This window comes from Protomyctophum bolini (assembly GCF_963924005.1).
Source record: "Protomyctophum bolini genome assembly, chromosome: 5".
Lineage (NCBI taxonomy): Eukaryota > Metazoa > Chordata > Actinopteri > Myctophiformes > Myctophidae > Protomyctophum > Protomyctophum bolini.
This window is the reverse complement of record NC_137866.1, coordinates 37,970,137-37,991,274: the sequence shown is the minus strand read 5'-3', so window position 1 is coordinate 37,991,274 and position 21,138 is coordinate 37,970,137. Positions and strand designations below refer to the sequence as shown.

The 21,138-nt window shown below is 43.5% G+C and overlaps 2 protein-coding genes across 3 annotated transcripts in view; one reads left to right on the top strand and one right to left on the bottom strand.

Annotated features, from left to right (window-relative positions):
- The window catches only part of plxna1a (plexin A1a), a 331,250-nt gene that overhangs the window by 163,399 nt on the left and 146,713 nt on the right, over window positions 1–21,138 (bottom strand). The gene's annotated exons all lie outside the window — the stretch shown is intronic.
- Window positions 10,196–11,215, top strand: LOC308315995 (kelch domain-containing protein 3-like; the record flags this gene model as incomplete). Its single annotated transcript, XM_080764303.1, has 1 exon — window positions 10,196–11,215. One exon carries the CDS (start codon window positions 10,196–10,198, stop codon window positions 11,213–11,215), a length of 1,020 nt encoding a protein of 339 aa, XP_080620429.1.

The following is a 21,138-nucleotide window of genomic DNA, read 5'->3' as shown; positions in this document are numbered from 1 at the left end:
CATGGTCTCAATAGCAATGATGTCCGAAGTCTACAATGAAGATGGCGGAGCACCTAGAGTCCAATCTGGTGTGTTGGCAGCTTCAAGTTACTTTATTTGTTTATTGACATTGCCAAACAATAGGTGTCCTGACACCAGGGTCAATGCTTGTAGAGTTTTGAAAGTTTTTGAGTACTACAGTAGAGCTCATATACTGTACAGAATAACAGCTATTTTAGAAACACAAGCTTCCCAAGGCATGGAAGCTAACCTATGACATTTAAAAGATAACCACAATCACAGGTCAGCACAAACTGCCTGAAACCCATAGGCTTGCAAACAGAACTGCTAACAATGCTAACGAGCCACTGTGGACGAATTCACAAACCGAAATATGAGCTTTTAACCCACACCGGTGAGTGTTTGTCGAAGGAAACTCAGACCTAAGATGTTAGTCTGCATCAAGCTAGCTGTCAGCCCAGGATCACATTAGATAATTGACACAGGGGTGAAAAATGGCTTACAAAATTGTGGGATAAAAATTGTAGTTTAAAAAGAAAAGCTAGCTGTCAGTACCATTAAAATAATGGTGATTGTTGTTAAACTTTTAGACATTCTGAAGTACATTTATTATTCATACAGCATTCAGTCATTTAGTTGGAGACATTTTGACCCAGGTATACTCTACAGAAACTATAGTCTAGTAGTATAATGGTAGAAGCTTATTGGCACTATCTCCGACACAAGTGACCCAGGTTAAAATATCATGTAATAATAAAAATATATATTGATTGCAGCTTACATTGTCAACGGAAAAGTCCTAGAATAAACTGGAGATATGTGATATTCTTTATATAACACGCACGCACGCACACACGCACGCAAACTCTATACCATCTGAATATTAATAGGGGACCCTACTTCTCTAAACTGCATCAGAACCAATAACTGCACTGTAGTATTTAGTATTTCAGTATTTTATTATGTCGATGAGATGAGCTGTAGAGAGTATCATTTAAAGAACCGTAGCGTGCCTACAATTGGCTTATATCGCATTTAGGCCTGGCGTCGAAATAAATAAAAAAAACGCTCTGAAAGAATATATATTCAAAGATTTGTGCCGCATTTTTACGATTTTTCAAAAATAGCAGACCTACAAGCTCGTAGATCTGCTATTTTTCAATAGCTAAAGTATAACATAACGATTAGTTAAAACACCAAAAGGGGTTCCCACCCTGAATGGGATATGGAAGAAATCTGGCTGCACCACTCAAAAACACAGTGTCTTCCACCGCTGTCTAAATATCAGACTGAGAATGAGGAAAAAGAAGAACAATATTGAAAAAGAACTGCACAAATCCCAGAGTGTGATGTTTTTTTTTCAAGTGGACATTCCACCCAGCGATAGAGGGATAAGTGTATTTTCACGTGACACATCCAGGTTTATACCCAAGCCTGCTGCATTTACATTCTGCCATCTGCTGTCTGTTTTAAGGTGTGTCTGTCTGTATGTCTGTTTGTCTTTCCCTGCCTCCCTCCTGGCTGTTCTCTATGGTTTGCAGGTGACAGACAGACAGACGCCCCAGCAGACCACGATGGGCGCCGCGGGGGCACACACACGGCCTGCCATATGCAGCATGGTACTGATGCTAGTGTGTGTTCCCTTGTGTGTGTGTGTGTGTGTGTGTGTGTGTGTGTGTGTGTGTGTGTGTGTGTGAGAGAGAGAGAGAGAGGTCACGACAACATTGCCAGGAAGGCTGTTGTGTGCCTGCCCAGCTCTAAACACTTGTAACTCCAGTCACACACACACACACACACACACACACACACACACACACACACACACACACACACACACACACACACACACACACACACACACACACACACCCACACACACGCACACGCACACACACGCACATGCACACACACACCCACACCCACACCCACGATCCTGATTTTCTAGTGAGATGTAGCATTCCATCAGTAGAATTTCAGGGACACGGTTCATTTCAGGTGATACTCAAGGTGTTGGTATGCAGGCTGCACTACCATAAGACACACACGCGTGCCGTGCGCACACACGCAGTTACATCACATTTAGAACCGTTTTCCAGAACCGTTTTTATCACACTGTCAGAGTATGTGGACTTCACATCTGCTACAATTACAATGCCAGTGGTTCTCCCCCACCCACAAAAAAAAACAAAAAAACATAAAGAACAAACAAGGACCACCATAACGAGTCAATTTTGTTCCATTTGTACACTGTCAGAGTTACAGACATAGGGGTCCAATTTTTTTTTTTTACTATATTTTTTATCCCACAATTTTGTAACCCATTTTTCACCCCTGTGTCAATCATCATTAGTGATACTGGGCTCTACACACCCTCCACCAACCTAGTCCCCATATATGGGGGACAAGGGGAGAGCAACGGACTTGAACTCATGCTTCCTTCATGCCTGAGTGTCCAAGTTGCTCCTTTACACCTGACATGGGGAGTTTCCCTGGTTGGACGTAGCGCATGGAAGGAACACGTTATTCCAACCAGTTCCTTTCCCCTCCATCAGGCGCCCCGGCTGGCCAGGGGGAGGCAGTTTAGTGACCAGGATTACTGCATGTTTTTTGTGAGGGTACCTACCCTAGGCGACACGGGGAGAACATGCAAACTCCACACAGAAAGGCCCTTTCGCCAACCCCGCCTTAGCGGGCACTGATGACGCGGAGGAGGAAACATGTCGCCAGCACCCACAGCGTCCCGAGCGGGAATAGAACCAGGACCTTCTAGCTGTGAGGCGACAGCACTACCAACTAGGGGTCCAATTAACACTGTCAGAGTTACAGACACAATAGGGTCCATTCAACACTGTCAGAGTTACAGACATAAGGGTCCATTTAACACTGTCAGAGTTACAGACATAGGGGTCCAATTAACACTGTCAGAGTTGCACACATAGGGGTCCATAAGTCCAATTAACACTGTCTGAGTTACAGACATGTAGGGGTCCATTGTAGGATCCGCCAAAACAACAATAATAATAATAAACATTTTATTCCCCACACACATACGGCGACTGGCGGTTACGTTACCAGTGGCGTGCCGCTGGTTGGCCACAGCCCAGTCACTTTGAACAGAGGCGCGGAGTGTGAAGGCTGTGTGTGAAGACTGTGAGGTGAAGACAGAGTTTTGCCCTTACCCCTTTAGAAGCAGTAGTAGGCTACTAGTAACGCGAGCTAAAGTCCGCGGTTCATGCCCGTTCCATTGATGGAAACCCCGGAGCGTCGCCGGACAGCAATCCAGGGTCGAGCCCGGTGGGTTGTCCTAGGGAACGTTCAACAAACAGTGCCCTCGTCTAAACGGCATCGCTGCAACTCGACAACATTGTCTTTCAAAGAGGAAGCATCCGAGCCAGCGTGTCTTGAGAGGAGCTGTATGAACTATGAACTACTGAGGGTTGCAACTTGCTGTTGGTGAGCTACAAGGAGCTAGCAGCGGGGGCTAACACCCTACACTACACACAAACAAACACACACGCACGCACGCGCCAGGATGCTGCCTTGTTTATTTTCTTTTATTTTGTTTTGTTTGGTCTAAACGAAATCCCGAAGTGGAGTTTATTTCTTTTGGTTCTGCAACATTGGTGCACGGCACCTGGGTTATTTTGGTTATTGTGAAAACCTGAAATGGACTAAACTGTGCTATATGTATGAACTGAACTGAACTACTTCTGGTTTCCAATACAAACCTTGAAACTGACTTTGCTTGTGTCTTTTGAAATTCTTGACTGTTTTGAGTTTAAATAAGTGTTATTGAAATGTACAGATTTATTAGATTTATATATCCCTGAGTTAACTTGGTAGGTTGCTGTATTTATACAGGGACCTTTGTAGGGTTTCTCCTTGATTCAAACCTTTATGGGTGAAACCGCTACACCATTTAACACTGTTAGAGTTACAGACATGTAGGGGTCCATTTAACACTGTCAGAGTTAGACATGTATAGGGGTCCATTTAACACTGTCAGATTTACAGACATAGGGGTCCATCCAAATCCAGAATCTCCAAGAAAGGGGTTATTGTATGTGGGCTCAGTGATCATTTTATGATTTTCTGTACCCGCAAAATACAGAAACTAAAATTTGACTGTCACAAAACAGTCATATCTAGGGACCTCAAAACCTACTCTAGTGAGGCCTTTAACCTAGAACTGGAGAGACTGGATTGGTCCGATGTGCTCAGGAGCTCACTAGTCGAAGAAGCATGGCTTGGCTTTAAAACCAAATTTACAACAGTACTAAACAACATGGCTCCTCTGAGAACCATCAGGGTCAAAACCCGCTCGGAGCCATGGATGAATTCGGACATACTGACTGCAATGAAAGCCAGAGACAACAAATGCTCTGAACTTCTTAAATGCAAGTCCAAGCTAGCTAAGCGCTTCGACAGTGATCTCCAAACCAAACTGTGCATCCTTAAAACCCAATGTAACAAGCTAAGAAACGGTGTAATTGCCATGACCAAATCAGCCAAAAGTAACTTTATCAATGATAAAGCCGAGGAAATCAAAAACAATCCTCGGGAGCTCTGGAAGCTACTAAACAACCAACTAGGCTGTGGTCAGAAACTTAAAACCAGGTTTACTAACATAAACATCAAATCAAATAACACCCTCATCACTGACAAGGTTGATGTAGCCAATCACTTGAACATCTTCTTTACAAACATTGCAACAATGCTGGTTAACAAACTGCCCTCCCACTCTGGGCGTTTTGGTGTAGAGCACATCAAAGGCTTCTACAAAAACCTAGGTGTTTGTAAAGATGATTTTAAAATGACAATGGTAACAACTGAGGAGGTACTTAAGAAACTGAGTGCCCTCCAACCCCACAAGGCCACTGGCCATGACAATATTCCCTCCAAATTTCTCAGAGACTCAGCCATTTCCATAGCTCCAGTCATCACCCACATAGTTAACCTCTCCATCAAACAAGGACAGGTCCCCAGAGATTTTAAACTGGCCAAAGTAACCCCCCTGTACAAAAAAGGGAGCAAATTAGAACCCGGCAACTACCGCCCTATTTCTATTCTAAGCTCCATCTCGAAAGTGATGGAAAAAATAGTCTATGAACAGGTTGAAAAGTATCTTGCCACTAATAAATTGTTGTACGAGTTCCAATCTGGTTTCAGAACATCCCACTCCACTGACACATGCCTTCTCTATTTGAGCGACCACATCAAACACGAGGTGGATGCTGGAAAATACTGCGGCATGGTCATGCTGGACCTCCAAAAGGCTTTTGACACCGTGAACCACTCCATACTGGTTAACAAGCTTAAAGCTATTGGTTTTGATAGCACATCAGTGAGCTGGATGCAATCCTACCTGGAGGGGAGAGAACAGATGGTGGAAGTGAACGGAACACTGTCCCCCCCCCTCCCAGTGAGCTGTGGCGTCCCACAAGGAAGCATACTAGGGCCTTTACTGTTCCTAATATATGTAAACGACATGACTTCAGCTTGTGACTGCAACTTGTTCCTGTTCGCAGACGACTCAGCACTGCTGGTCTCGGACAGGAACAAACTGCAGGTTGAAAAGACCCTCAGCTCTGAACTCGGTAGAATCTGCACCTGGCTCGCTGATAACAAACTATCCTTACACCTGGGAAAAACTGAATCCATTCTCTTCGGATCAAATAGTAATCTCAAAAAGGCAGATGGCTTCTTGGTTAGAGTTGGTGATGATATTATCACACGGAAGGATCAAATTACCTACCTAGGTTCCATCCTGGAGGCCAATCTTTCCGGTGATAAGATGGCCACCAACGTAATCAAAAAAGTCAATCAAAGAACAAGATTCCTCTACAGGATCTCCTCACTGGTCGACAAAAACACCTTGAAGACCTTAACAGGAGCCCTTGTACAAGGTTTCTTTGACTATGCATCCACCTCCTGGTACCACAGCACCTCAAAGGCCCTTAAAACAAGGCTCCAGACCTCCCAAAACAAACTGGTCAGGCTCCTACTTGGCCTCACCCCCCGAACCCACCTCACCCCTGCCCACTTTGACAGGCTGGGATGGCTTAGGGTCGACGACAGAGTACAGCATCTTGCAATGGGTCTGGTCCACAAGATTAGATACACCACCAAGATACCCATGTACCTGTCTAAATACTTCCTTAATGTAAACGAAGTCCACACCCACAACACCAGAGGGAGTGCAACAAACCATGTACAACCCAGATTCGGCACAAACAAGGGACTAAATTCTTTTCGCTCCTATGCGACCAAAATGTGGAACGCCCTACCAACAGTCATTAAGACATGTGAATCCCTTGGCTCCTTCAAAACTGCTCTCAAAGGGCACCTACGGATGGCTGCAATTCGAAACTGGCCTCTGTAAAAGCTGAATTTGTATCTGGATTGTACTATGTTTTTGTGTGGACGTGGTGTTGGGTGCCTGCACATATGCACACATGGCATCAACGCATGGTGTTGTGTGCAGGCGCCCTACACTCTGTCTTTGTACTATGGATTGTACTATGTTTTTGTATGGACGTGGTGTTGGGTGCCTGCACATATGCACACATGGCATCAACGCATGGTGTTGTGTGCAGGCGCCCTACACTCTGTCTTTCGTTTTCTTTTCTTTTATCCCCCTGTTCCCCTCACTGTATATATACTTTTTTTCCCTTTTCGCTTCCTATATGATGAATTCCTGTTCTGTTCTTTAACTACATAGAAGTGTCTATTTGTTTGTCTCTAAATGTTTTGATGAATTGAACAATGTGGACCCTGTTGTAAACAAGTGTAAGGCTTAATTGGGTCGTCCACTCACAGTTAACAGTCTTTGTATTGAGTTTGTGCTTGAAATGTACTGTAATTCTGCAAACTGTTAATAAAGATTTCAATCAATCAATCAATAACACTGTCAGAGTTACAGACATGTAGGGGTCCATTTAACACTGTCAGAGTTAAAGACATGTAGGGGTCAATTTAACACTGTCAGAGTTACAGACATATAGGGGTTGTCGTGTAATTTCATCACATTACACTGACTAATTAAATCTACTTTAAGACAAAAAGGCTTGGGCCAACTGCAGGCTGTAGACAAAAAAGCACCGGACGATCAGTTGAAGAAAACCAGCAGAGAGATGAACTGAAGATGTAGAGTCGACCATTTATTGCAACAAAAGCCATGACAGACAGAGATTCACCGTGGCACAGTGTGTGCCACGGGAGCACGCGGACAGACTAACCAGCTCAGTGGTCCCCTGCCATCAGACCCTCAAACCTTTTACAACATTGACATTATATCCAGTTTCACATCAAACAGTTGAGTTCTAGGTGTGATAGAGATTTAACATAGAAATAGCAGATGCATACAGAGTGATGTCTGCAAGGGCCTCTCGTTGCTAAGTTTCCTATCACACCTGGCCAGGCCAAATTACTTGACTATGCGTGAACCTTGCAGTCAGTCAGACTAGACATTGACCTATACTTAGCATCACCTTAGCAGTGACCAAATGTATAGTCGGACATTTGAACATAGCTTATATATGAATATCATGAAATATAGATACCACAGGGTCCATTTAACACTGTCAGAGTTACAAGAAATAATGTGGTACACATAATAAAAAGTTAAGTTAGAAGTCATTAAACAAAACAATGAATAGACTAAATTGGAAATGGGACACAAGCTGTCATTTTATTCTTTGTGGGGTTCTCTGTCCTGACTGGATGAAAAGTAGTGTCCCACATGGACATTTATTTTCTGATTACTAAAGAGCTGGAGAGACGTTATTATTCTTTAACATTTTAAGAAGAAAGTATTTTGTTTTCACCCAAGGAATATCACTTACAGTGAGTTACAAACGTAAAAAGTGCTGATCAGATAACTGTGTACACATGAAATGCAATATTAATTTACGACTATGACATTTCCATGACTTATTACTCCTAATACATGATCAGCGTCTATATAAATGCTCAATGGCACATCAAACCGTTGCGGGGTAGCGTTGACGAGTGTTGGTTCACGACTCAGCAGGAAAAGCTACCAGAATTTAATGCACAGCACTCATATTTCCGCTGAGTCGCAACACTTGTTTTGAGCGTTTAACGCTGACTGCTTGCCTGTCTGTCCGTCCAGAGTGGGGTTGTGGAGGTTCCAGCAGAGGGTTAACTCTGCCTGTTATAGACAGGGCAATAGCTATAACAACCTGATTACCGGGTGTGCCAAACTTTTCTCAGTTGTTCCTAATTGACGTAGAATCTAATTCTGCTTGGGACATTTTTGTATTGCGAATAGTTAATGAGATAATTTGCATATTTGAATAAATGAGCAGAAATAAGTAGTAGAGGTCAAACAACTTGTGTTTTGGTGGTTATCTGCTACAGTATGTGAATGAATATTTTATCTCATTTAGGTGTAAGGATGTTTGCAATGTAACCATTGGGTATGTTTATAGTGATTAATTAGCATAAAGTATGCATATATAATGACTCAACGCAAATACATGGTCATATTTCTTTGTATTGATGTTCCAAGTAATTGTTTTTACAAATATTAATACTGTAAATATATAACAATAACCAGTAATTTGTCCATTTGATTAGCTAATATGGCCATTACAATAATCTATATCTAATAACAATATTTTTGGAAACCAATGGCCACTGGCAAACTTCTCAGTTTTATCAAGGTACTTTCCCTTGTAGAATCAGTTTATGCAGGACATTGTTATATTTTGAGATACATTACTAATGTAATTCTACATAAATGTATGAATAATTTGGCAGCTGGTAGACAAAACATAGTTATGTATTTTAACGCAAAAACTATTCACATCTATTCACACCCTCGGAGGCCTGTGCCCTGAATAAACCACCCTCGGAGGTCTGTCCCCTGTATAAACCACCCTAGGAGGTCTGTTCCATGTGGGACCTGAGACGAGGATGTGGCTGTGCGCTACTGAGCTGGACATCTGATGATGACACACGAAAGAAGAAGGCACTGTATATATAGCACAGTGGCGTGCACAGATAGACACTAGGGGGTGCTTTTGGCAATGTGCTCTTACAAAAATAATTTGTAGTGTGTGGACCATGGTGACATTGATCAATTCTTGATAAAACGCTTCTACTATATTATTTAGGCCCCCACAATCTAAAGCTATGGGTTTCTATGTCAGTGGTTCTTCGATAATAAAAAAAAAAATAGCAGACCTATACAAGCTCGTAGCGCGCTATGAGCTTGTAGATCTGCTATTTTTCAATAACTAAAGCACCAAAATGGGTTCCCGCCCCAAAATGTGCTGCACAAGGTGCCCTTTTTTTCACTTGAGCACCGGACACTGCGTGAAAAGAGGAGTTAACGGGCAATTATGGGCACTGCATTTTTGCCCGTAAACCTCAAGTTTAGCAGCATATACAGTTAATATACGGTAATATACAGGTGTGATGGTACATATACAGTTAATATACGGTAATATACAGGTGTGATGGTACATATACAGTTAATATACGGTATAATATATAGGTGTGATGGTACAATTCGGGAGTTTACCGAAGTTTGTTGGAAAGTTTAACGGGAGTTTTCCTGTAATATACACATCCGTATTCCATGCTTTTTGCACAGTGGGCGCATAGCCACAGCATTTTTTTTATTTTTTTATTCTCTGAGACTCAACTCAGGGTAAGACATCGTCTCTAGCTGCCGTTGCCAGCGATTTCCAGCGGGTTTTCTTTTAACCGTTGAAGACCTATATTATAAAATATTCTCCTCCACCACAATCCACTCACTGTAGTCCAGACTACAATGACCATGATGCTTTGCTGCACTCGCCCCACCTTGTGGAGAGGGGGGAGGGGCTGTCTTACTGAGACAACATGCGTCTGCCCCTTAGAGTATATATGAATAGAGATGGCATCCGAGTTCTCCTTCCATCCACTTGCATTAAGTTAGGGTTAGGGCATCAGGCGATTTCACTCCTCCTTCCGGGTAGGAACTTGCGTGACCATATTAGCCATCCTACATTATGATGCAATCATGCAATGACATCACAACGGTGTAATTGTTCTTTATAAAGCCTTGTCCGATACTCTAAACATCAGTTAGTGACTTGCAACGAGGAAACCGAGCTGCCTTCATCCTAACAATTTCATATGTAAACTAGTTGTCAACACTCATTGACGGTGGAGCTGCTGTGAAATGTTTCACTGGACGATACATCTGGAAGGAGAACATAGGGAGGACCAGGCTGCTGTGGTGGTCGGACACGAGATCTACTGCTTTGGAGTCGACCGAAGCCAGAGGAGAAGAGATCCCATTGAAGTTAAGGTCTTCAACACTATGTCTTTATGCTGGAGGAGGTTGACCCCAGTGACCCCTGGAACAGGAGATCCTCACCATGAGCTTACCTACAGGCGCTGGCGCCACACAGCTGTGCTGATTGAAGACACTGTCTACCTCTGGGGAGGATATCCTAACGGCAATGTGCTTTATGCATTTGATGTTGACGCCCACAGATGGTTCAAACCACAGGTTTCTGGAACCGTTCCAAAGAAAAGGAGGAACCACTCAGCCTGTGTTTTGGGGAAGGTCATGTTTATTCATGGAGGATGGACCGGGACTGAATGGATTCTGAATAATGAGACCTACAAGTTGGACACGACAACAATGGTCTGGACTTTAATTAACACCAGAGGAACTCCACCTCTTGTTACAGAACGTCACTCTGCTACCATCATCGGGACAAAGATGTTTGTATTTGGAGGCTGGGGGTGGGGTCACTACAACACCATCAGAGTGTTTGACACCGAGACCAACCACTGGCTGGACACACCTTCTACACAGCTTCATCCAGAAGGACGCTACGGTCATTCAGCCTTTACCTACCATGGAGAGCTGTACATAATTGGTGGTATGGATAAGAAAGGAAACCTAAATGATGTGTGGAAATTCAGTCCAGAGACCTTCTCCTGGAAGAAGGTTGAGCCCAAGGGGAAACGCCCGCCTCAGATGTATAGGATGTGCTGTTGCATGGTGGGAGATCGCATCATCCTCGTGGGAGGAGCCAACAACCCTTGTGACCTGTATGTCTTAGACTTCAGTCCGAGCCTCAAGACATTATGTAAGCTAGCAGTTATTCAGTACGGTCTGGAGCAGTCTGGACTCCCACACAACATCAGGTGGGAACTGGCAGCCATGCGTAGAGTGAAAAGCAACTGAAAGGATAACAGTCCTCTAAACCCACGAAGCCCAATAAAAACAAATAAAATGGTGAATAATTAATTATAACTCGGTTCTGTCATTGTGTGTAAAAAAATAATACCCTAGTGGGTCCCAGAAGACCCGTAGTGGTGTGTCATTATGTGTAAAAAATATCCGAGTGGGTCCCAGAAGACCCGTAGTGGTGTGTGACTGTGTGTGTGTGTGTGTGTGTGTGTGTGTGTGTGTGTGTGCCAATAACACTGTCGTGCCAATAATCAGTGGCGTGCACAGAAAGACACTAGGGGTGCTAGAGCACCCCCTGCCCTTTTGGCAATGTGCTCTACAAATTCTTCTTAATTTGTAGTGTGTGGACCATGGTGACACTGATCAAATATTGATAAAAAACGCTTCTACTATATTATTTAGGCCCCCACAATCTAAAGCTATATGTTTCTATGTCAGTGGTTCTTCGATAAAATAAAAAAAGCAGACCTATACAAGCTCGTAGCGCGCGCTATGAGCTTGTAGATCTGCTATTTTTCAATAGCTAAAGCACCAAAATGGGTTCCCGACCCAAAATGTGCCCTTTTTTTTTCACTTGAGCACCGGCCCCTCTAAATGTCTGTGCACGCCACTGATATAGCATATGGGACAGAAGTATGTGATGTCTTGCCGGTGTATCATAGGGTTACGGGATGTGACACAACCTCGTATCCCTACAAAGTTGGAAAGGTTAAAACTTTCAAGAAAATGGTGGCTTCAGTGGGAATTGTTCCAGTCTCATTGCAACACCTTGAGAACATGTTCTTCTTCATGCGGACAGTAATGTACCCAGGAAAAGAGTGTGTGAGAAACCACATCAGAGAGTGAGTGGCAGTGATCCAGATACATCAGACTGTTCAGATTACTTCTAAGACTTAAGACTTTCTCATGTTGTGCCTGACTAACATTTACTTACTAACAATTGCATATTGCTTTAAGTCTGAATATGCATGTTACATATGCATAATATATACTGATTAACCACAATAAACATGCTAGAATCTTACACTGCAAAATTTGTTTACCTTAAATACACAGGTGAAGCATCTAAGCTAGCACACAGTGAATATTACCTCACTAAAATATGTACCATGGCTTTTTAGTTTTTTTAATCCAATATGTTTAGTTTTTCAATTAAACAAATATGCAAATTAGTTTATACAAATTGCACATGCAGGTTAATATTGCACAAAGTATTGCACAGAACCATATCTAGGCAAATATCTGCTTTGATGCGTTGTTCATCTAAAGAATAATTCATACATTTACAGAATGATCTCGTTTGCATAATTGATCTACTAATCTCACCTTAAAACCTCATTTGACATACATATATATGATACAATGTGAATATTTTGTGCCCTAAAGACATTACGGTGTCAACCTATTGACATATTATCCACACATGTATTTATTATATTATTAGATTCTACGTCAAAAATCACATTGGGAACAACTGAGAAAAGTTTGGCACACCCGGTAATCAGGTTGTTATAGAAACCTAGACGTTTTTATTTCAAGGGAGAAAAAAAAAGTCTGGGACCGAGTCCACTTCAATTCGATCACTCTCTGCCAATTTCTGATCGGCTGCACCATTGTTAAATTGACACAAACACGTACACACTCCTCTCTCATGTTGCGCAGCTGCGTTCTCCCGGCGGATCCTGCCGGGAGCTGCCTATAGAAAGCATAGGTGGACCCCCGGCTACTTCCCAGGTGGTGTGCCTGGAAAACCTCCCTGGGGAGGCGCCCAGGAGGCATCCTTAGATCCTCCTAGGATCCTCCTGGGATCCACCTCAACTGGCTGGTCCTTCCACGTACAGAACTACTATTTTTTTGCACCTTTTTGAAAAGTTGATACAAATTTGTAATATTTGTGACACATCTTCTCTTATGCAGGTCCCTGGCACAGAATGTTTTGGGAGTCATTGTGAATGTATTTTCACGTTCTGAGTTGTTGGCTATACTTTAGGAATCATCAGTGGAAGTCATTTAATGTGACTTGTGAATAAAACAACGCTGTGGGCACAACCTGGCACGTTGTCAAATTGTTAATCAAGTACTGCAGATGGTTGCGAGCCACTTGTAAATAAAGAGCTCTCTCTCCTTGATTAAGTCAAAGGGAAAATAATTATGGGTGCTTTTATTCATAATCAAATGTTTAATATCAGTCGGAAGATGTCATCGAGCTGCACTGAGGAAAATAACAAAATAAATCCCTTTAGAGATGTCCTGTCTGTCTGTCTGTCTGTCTGTCTGTCTGTCTGTCTGTCTGTCTGTCTGTCTGTCTGTCTGTCTGTCTGTCCCTCCCTCTATCCATCACAGTAACACTGCATGTAGAGAAATTCTATTGTCAAAGTAATTGTACTTTATCCACAATAAAGTGTCATCCTATGCAGTATTTGTGCTGGCGCGGTGTCCTAAATATGAAAGATGGTTATGTTGTCCAATTTATTAAGGCCCGACCGTGGCTAGTATCCAGAAAAGGGAGCTCTTTATATTCTGTTAGTCAATGCAGCCCAAAAGCCACCATCTGGACAGTAGCAAGCAGAGAGAGTTCCTTTTGTAGATTTGTCTATTTTGTTGTTGTGAAAACCGCTAATGTGATGCTGAATTATTCAGCCTCACAAAGCAGCCAAACATCCCTTAGCAGGTTTAGAGTACGCTGAATGTTGTTCTAAAATGTGTAGAGTCCTTAGTTAATTTATACAATGTGTAACTCTGAGAGTGTACACATGGAACCAAATGGATAAGGGTCCATTTGGTTGTATGTCGCACCTCACAACTCCTACACGGGCTGGGCTGGGGTGGTAACTGTCAGCAGGCAGAGGGAGGAGTAGGACGTATGTCCTCCCGGTGGGGGCTCCTCACTGGCACGTGAGCAAGTACGATACAACAGCAGTGACTCACAGAAATGTACGAGGGGAGGAATTAATTAGCAACTAAACTGGAGAGTAAAAAGGTGGTAAAAAGCAATAAACAAACCATAAGCATTATTCTTAGTATTAGTATTGTTGCTGTGTGACACAGTACTTTGAGAACCTCACATCATTTGCATTTCGGCAGTTCTTGTACCTGTTTAATTATGTAACAAACAAACCTTGATTCCTGAGGATTTTACAGATGCTGAATATGCGTATAATTAAATTTTGCAGTAACACAATGCCATTTGGAAGGCAATTCAGCAATTCAGAGGAACTAGCTGACCCCATTTACACGTCATTAAGATGCATATCCAGAGTGTTACATTTATGTACACATGGCATTAAACTTTCTCCGCATATTTAAATTGCATCGCGCCATTTCTCTTCCCATCATGAGAAACGTTGATCATTGCAATTCCTTTTCTCTTGCATCCTCCAGAGAGAAATGGCAACTATCAAGAAAATGCCATTATTATAAACATTTTTCTTACTTTTTTCTTACTTTCAAATCCAGCAGTAGCATCTAATTGGACCTACTGTACATACCCAAAGGTTCATTTCTGTTTATATGCCATCTCTGTATGCAGATTGCAGATAGTATTGCATTGCATTGTTCCATGCTAAATTAATTATTTCTTGAAATAATGAGCACATCTCTTGTAAACATTACAATCTTCAGTTCTCTACCTCACCGACCTGAAAGGTCTTGTCCCTGCATCTTGATTTCATGTCGCAAACACTATTTTTACAGATATGTTGATTAAATGAAACACTTGATTAGTCAACAACTTCCTATTTCAAATTTCTAGTCTACTGTTAATCAACTAACTAATAGCAAATGTACTGTACATACATGTACAGCGTCGTGGACCGAATACTGTCGAACTATGCAACGCATTTTGAGCTTACAGATCTGCTATTTTTTGGTTCCACAACGATGTTGTGCGATGAAGTATAAATCGGCGGCCTAGCGTTAACACTTACCATGTACCTGGTGTGTCTCTGTTCACCATAGGAGGCACTGTCCTATTTGTCACTAAACATTTGGAAAGATGTGCATTTTGTCCTCCTGCTCAAATGATTGTGTCCTGCTGGGAATTGAACGTAGGTGTCCATGTGTGATATTAATATTTTTGATTCTGGCTGGTACATCGACCTCTGACTGACTGAATTACTGACAGCGCCAGAGGCAAAGAATTAAACAATTCAAGCTTTCCGTTTGAACCTCACAAGAGGAAGCTTCGATTTCACACGAGGGGGTTTGGGCCGCATTCAACTCCAAAACGATTGGCCCATTGTTTTTGTATTGCTCTCTCTCAATTTCACCCATAGCTATTTTCCATAAACAGTCAAAATCCTGTGAAGATTTGAAAGGGATGCGAGTTATTTTGGTCTTTGATTGATTAGATAGATTTTTGCAGTCGGGGCATTAAATTGACCATAAGGACTGTTGATTTACTGTGTGTTTGTTTATCCATTGTTAACTGAGCGAGTAAAAAGATGTTAGGGAAGGAGGGGGGGGCGTGCTCACACCGGCACCAATAGGATCCTGCCATGTACTCGCTGGCACCTGCCAGAAACCACACAGGCTGAGCCACCCACCCCTCTAGACCAGAAACCACACAGGCTGAGCCACCCACCCCTCTAGACCAGAAACCACACAGGCTGAACCACCCACCCCTCTAGACCAGAAACCACACAGAGTGGCCACCCACCCCTCTAGACCAGAAACCACACAGGCTGAACCACCCACCCCTCTAGACCAGAAACCACACAGAGTGGCCACCCGCCCCTCTAGACCAGAAACCACACAGAGTGGCCACCCGCCCCTCTAGACCAGAAACCACACAGGCTGAACCACCCGCCCCTCTAGACCAGAAACCACACAGGCTGAGCCAGGCTAGGTTGTGACAAAACCTTGTTTGTTTCCCTGCACACCATTTGGGGAGCACTGTATTAGATCCAACAGTGTGATTACAGTAGACGGTGTCAGATAATTACAAACCCGGGCCCTCTCACTGCTCACTGAGCAGCAGCAACATGGCCGCCATTACGCTTTGCACGTGGACAAAGCGTTCTGGCTGTAATACAGCGACCATGTGTTCAAACACAACGGAGGGCATGCACAGTGTGGTCAATGGAGCTGATGATAGTAAGACCTGGGTGATGTATTCCACTGGACCGCTTCAATTATTGAGTTTTAGAAAGCAGATAATGGGATGGGAGATGGGAGAGAGGCTCGGCCAAACACCTCTTTGTCTTAACGACACGGTGTGTGTGTGTGTGTGTGTGTGTGTGTGTGTGTGTGTGTGTGTGTGTGTGTGTGTGCGTGTGTGTGTGTGTGTGTGTGTGTGTGTGTGTGTGTGCAAGTGCGTGTGTGTGCGAGATGTAAGTGAGAGTCACTTATTTATATTAAATATGGCATTTTCATCCCTGGCCAATTTGCTACAGCAGCTGGGAGCTGGCATTTATCTAAGAGAGAGAGGGGGGTTGAGAGAGAGAGAGAGAGAAAGAGAAAGAGAGAGAGAGGTGGGGGGGTCAAGGTGAAAATGAAGAGGCAAACGCAAACGAAAGCGCAACAAAAGAAAGATGTCAATGTTAACGACTCATTTCCTATACCAAAATATTTTATGGTACTTTTACCATCGATACAAAAAAAGACACATTGGTTAAGATAACAGTGGTTGTTTCATGTTCCAGAGAGAGAGAGAGAGAGAGAGAGAGGAGGGATTTATTGGAAATAAATAACAGAGGTCTTAGATTCCGGGCCAGGATGGAAAGCTTCTTAATTTGCCAGGAGAGTTAGATGCACGTGCGTGCGTGCGGCACCCCACGTACGCAATGAATTACCCCTCACAGTTACGTACGTGTCTGTGTCTTGCACCCCCCCCCCCCCCCCCACACACACACACACACACACACACACACACACGTAATAGCGAGGGCTATTTCATGGTGCATATTATGGGGCGTGCAGCATATGCAGGATGAGATCAGTCTGGAAGGATGCAGCCGCTGTCGCTGGAACTCTGCTGTGATGGATGACTCCCATACAGCACACCAGTGAGGTAAGAAGTACTCACATGTACTCAAAGTACCAATCACCAGTTCACCACCATGTAGAAATACTCCTAAGGAAACGTGCTAGTATTCAAAATGTAAAAGTAGGCCTACAAAAGTATTTACAAATAAAGTATTCTATATTCAAATAATTAAGTACTGAAAGTAAAAGTACTATTTTTGCAGAATGTTCCACCTCACAAGTTCCCAAATGAGCAGATCTACAAGCTCACAACGTGTCGCATTGCGACGTGTTGTGAAGTAAAGAAAATCCTCAAAAGTGTACTCAAATCCTCAAAAGAGTCAATGTATTTTAGTTACTTAACACCACTGCAGTACACACACATGGAACGGACAAAGGTGCACGCATACAGCAGCACTCAGGCTTATAGCCTACACGCTCACATGGCAACGTATCTGCCCTGCAGAACTGAATGTTCAAACACTACTAAATCCCTAAGAGTGGGGTGGAGCGGGAGCTGAAAGATGGACATGGAAGTATGATGCTTTTAACTGCAGAAAGAAATAACAGTCAGTAGTGCAAACTAAAGGTACAAACTTGGGCATAAACAAATGATACTCAAAAAGGACAACGACAGAAAGAACTTACATAATGCATGGACTGGTGGCACAACTGCAGTCACAGTACTTCTCTGATAGAGGTCAAAATGTTTGTGAGGTTACCACCTGGGCCTATATAGGCCACGGCCAGCCACAGGTGTGCCCAACTAGTAATTAGTATAGGGCCCCACCCACCACTAGATGAGGAATGAGGTGATCAGCTCCCGCCCCCCCCCACTCTCAGCTAGAGAGTGATGGGATTTTGTACAAGTGAGTGAGTATTTTTGTTCAGCCTTTTTCACCCAACCTTAATGACACAGACCTAATTTAACTGACTAACCTCTTTCCAGAGGCACGACCCGTTTCACTTTTGTCTCGTCGTTATGCCGTCGTTATGCTCTGTCATACGGCGGTGTCCCGCGCTGAAAATAGCTGATGAACACGTCGCGACGTGACGCCTTGTAAGCTCGTTCATCTGCTAATTCCGCCGTGGGAGACATATGAATCATACAGGTCATACGAATACTGTACGTGTAAATCCGGCTTTACTCCCAGAAGCATGGCCGGTTTAATTTATATATCACCCCCTTCTGTTTATCTTTCAAGCTCACAACATGTTGCATTGCGACCTGTTGTGAGCTTGTCCTGTACATCGGCTATTTTCAGCATGGTTTTACTAACCTCCATCCAGAGGCATGGCCTGTTTGACTTTCGTCTCCTCTTTCTGGCTCTCTCTCTCTTTGTTAAAGGGATTGATGTACTTTGTACACACTTCCTCCTGGCCACTCAAATGTGCTTTGCAATCCACCCGTTCACACCATACACACCACAAGGCTTTACACATTACATTGAGTCAGTGGTTCTCAAACCTTTGTTTCGTGTCACTACCTCCTGAATCCAAATACCCCCTTTACCCAACTAGCATAACGTGCTGCAATAGTATTTGTTTTTCGCTTTCAATATCATCAGGTTGACTCATCATAAGTTTGTGTTTTATGAACAACAACAATAAAATGTTTTATGATTCTCTCATGTTCTCCCTTTGCATACACCTGGGGCTACATATATATACCACAATTTGAGAGAAAGACTGCAGTAGATGCATCTTTACAGCGGTACAGTACAGTGCCATACAGCCGCTGCGATATCAAGCTGCTAGCCACAATACTGGACAGTAATATCACACGGCCGACAACTCCGCTCGCCCATTGTCCCGCTGCGTTCGGAGGCAAGGAGACGGCACAAAGGAGAACACGCTGACGAGCATGACAGCTTCCCTGGCGATGCACGGTGTCACATGCCTATTGATTTCAATCACTGTCAGGCTCAGCGCCGCTGGATATGAAACTAGCAGAGCGTTCCCATTGTGTGCAGCCTGTTGTCGGGGATGTGGCTATTAGCTGCTGCTTGAAAGGGGAGATTAGCCAGCTAATGAAAGGACGTCCTCTGATGGCTGCCCATCGCCGTATGGCACGGTGTGTGTGTTTAAGCGTCTTATTTTTCACTCTTTATCTTCACATCTCCCCCCGTTCAGGGGGAGGTTCTGCTGTTAAAATGGTTGACTAATAAAGTATTCATCAATGTCTCCCCACTCCTTTCTCTCTTGCCCCTCATTCTCCTCTTTCTCCCCCCATCTCTCTCTCTCTCTCTCTCTCTCCCCTCTACTTTACTGTATAGTACAGTCATGAATGAGGTGAGCACGCTGCAGCCTGCAGGCGAGTCACTTGGCCACAGTGTGTATTAAATGTAACTTGACATCAAAGTCAAAACAAGTCCCAGGGAGGCGGTATGTATCACATGTGGTGTATGTTACTGTAGCGCCAGAGTAATGCCACCCTAAAGGTCACGCTGGAGTGTCTCCATTATGTTGGATTACTGTTAAAAATGACGTGACACCACTTTATGCTTTCACTATGTACGCTTTCACACAGCGCAATGCATGCACGCACATGCACACGCACACACAGACAACCTATTCATTATATTTATTTTGCGCTCTCACTCCCCCATCCCTCACACACACACACACACACACACACACACACACAGTGCAGATTCAATCGCTCACTTGCATAAATCAACTTCATTTCCTGACTTCAAACATGTCACACTGTTCCTCTCAGCTGTATTAAGACTGTCTATGTGTCTGTCAGGGCTGTCAGTCCTCTGTCGCACTCTCACAAATCACTTCCCCATCAGTTCATCCCCTATCTCTCATCCCAGGGGAGAGAGAGAGAGAGAGTATGCGTGTGTGTGTGTGTGTGTGTGTGTGTGTGTGTGTGTGTGTGTGTGCATGAGTGCGTGCGACGTGCGTGCATGTCCGATGTCCTAGTTTATTTGAGGCACTAACATTTTTTTCTTCACACTCTTCTTATGTGACTATTTAGTCTCTCTTTGGTGACTATTAGGCTACAGTTCACTCCATTGACTCTGATCTCACACGTGTAAGTCGCGCTGGATGAGAGCGTCAGCTAAGTGCTTGAATTGTCATTGAAATGAAGCTATAGACACAGAAGAATTTGCACACCAAATAGCTCTCCTTAAAAAGCTGTGTTAATTTGAAGTGGCAACATTTGTAGACAGAGGTTATTCCTCAGACTGTGTGGCTGCATGCCTCGAAACGGTACCCAATTTGCACATTAAAAATCCTTTTAAAAAGGAGCTATTTGGTGTGCAGTCTTTTATGTTTCTATGTCACTAGGTATTTTTGGATCCAGCGCCCATACCGACAAGGCTCTGGGATGTGCATGTTTTCCCTCTTTAAAAAAGAACAAATCATTTCATTGCTTTGTTTAGTCAACAGCACCTCAAAAGGGGTGGGAGGGGGGACTTCAAAAACTCTTGCGCAAAACAACAAAAATGCACACAAATACGCACGCACGCACGCACGTACGCACATTAATGATACGTAGCTTGCAGAGTTAGTTCAGTCAGATATACTCGAGGGGTTTCATGCCGTGCTCAAGGGCGCATACATACATACTCAAGGGGTTAATATGCTGCATTACTATGTGGGCGTATTCAGTGTGTGCAGGACCCACATGTCATTCGCTGATGTGGCAGTCAGCTGAGCAATTGGGCGGGCTACTTAAGCTCAATAGACTGCATGCTCTTCCTGCCTTCCTCTGCTTATGGTTCCTGGTTGTTGTGATGTTTGCTCCCACCACCACCTCAGCACCACCGATGGGCTCTGTTATTTATGTTCCCCATGGGGGTTTTATTGTATATCTATCTCCCTGCACTTAATGTTTAATGATGGTGTTTGATTGTGCCGAGCAGGGAGAAAATGCAGCAGAGCCGAACGCCAAGATAATATATTATATGCACACTTATTCATTCTATAATAAATATTGG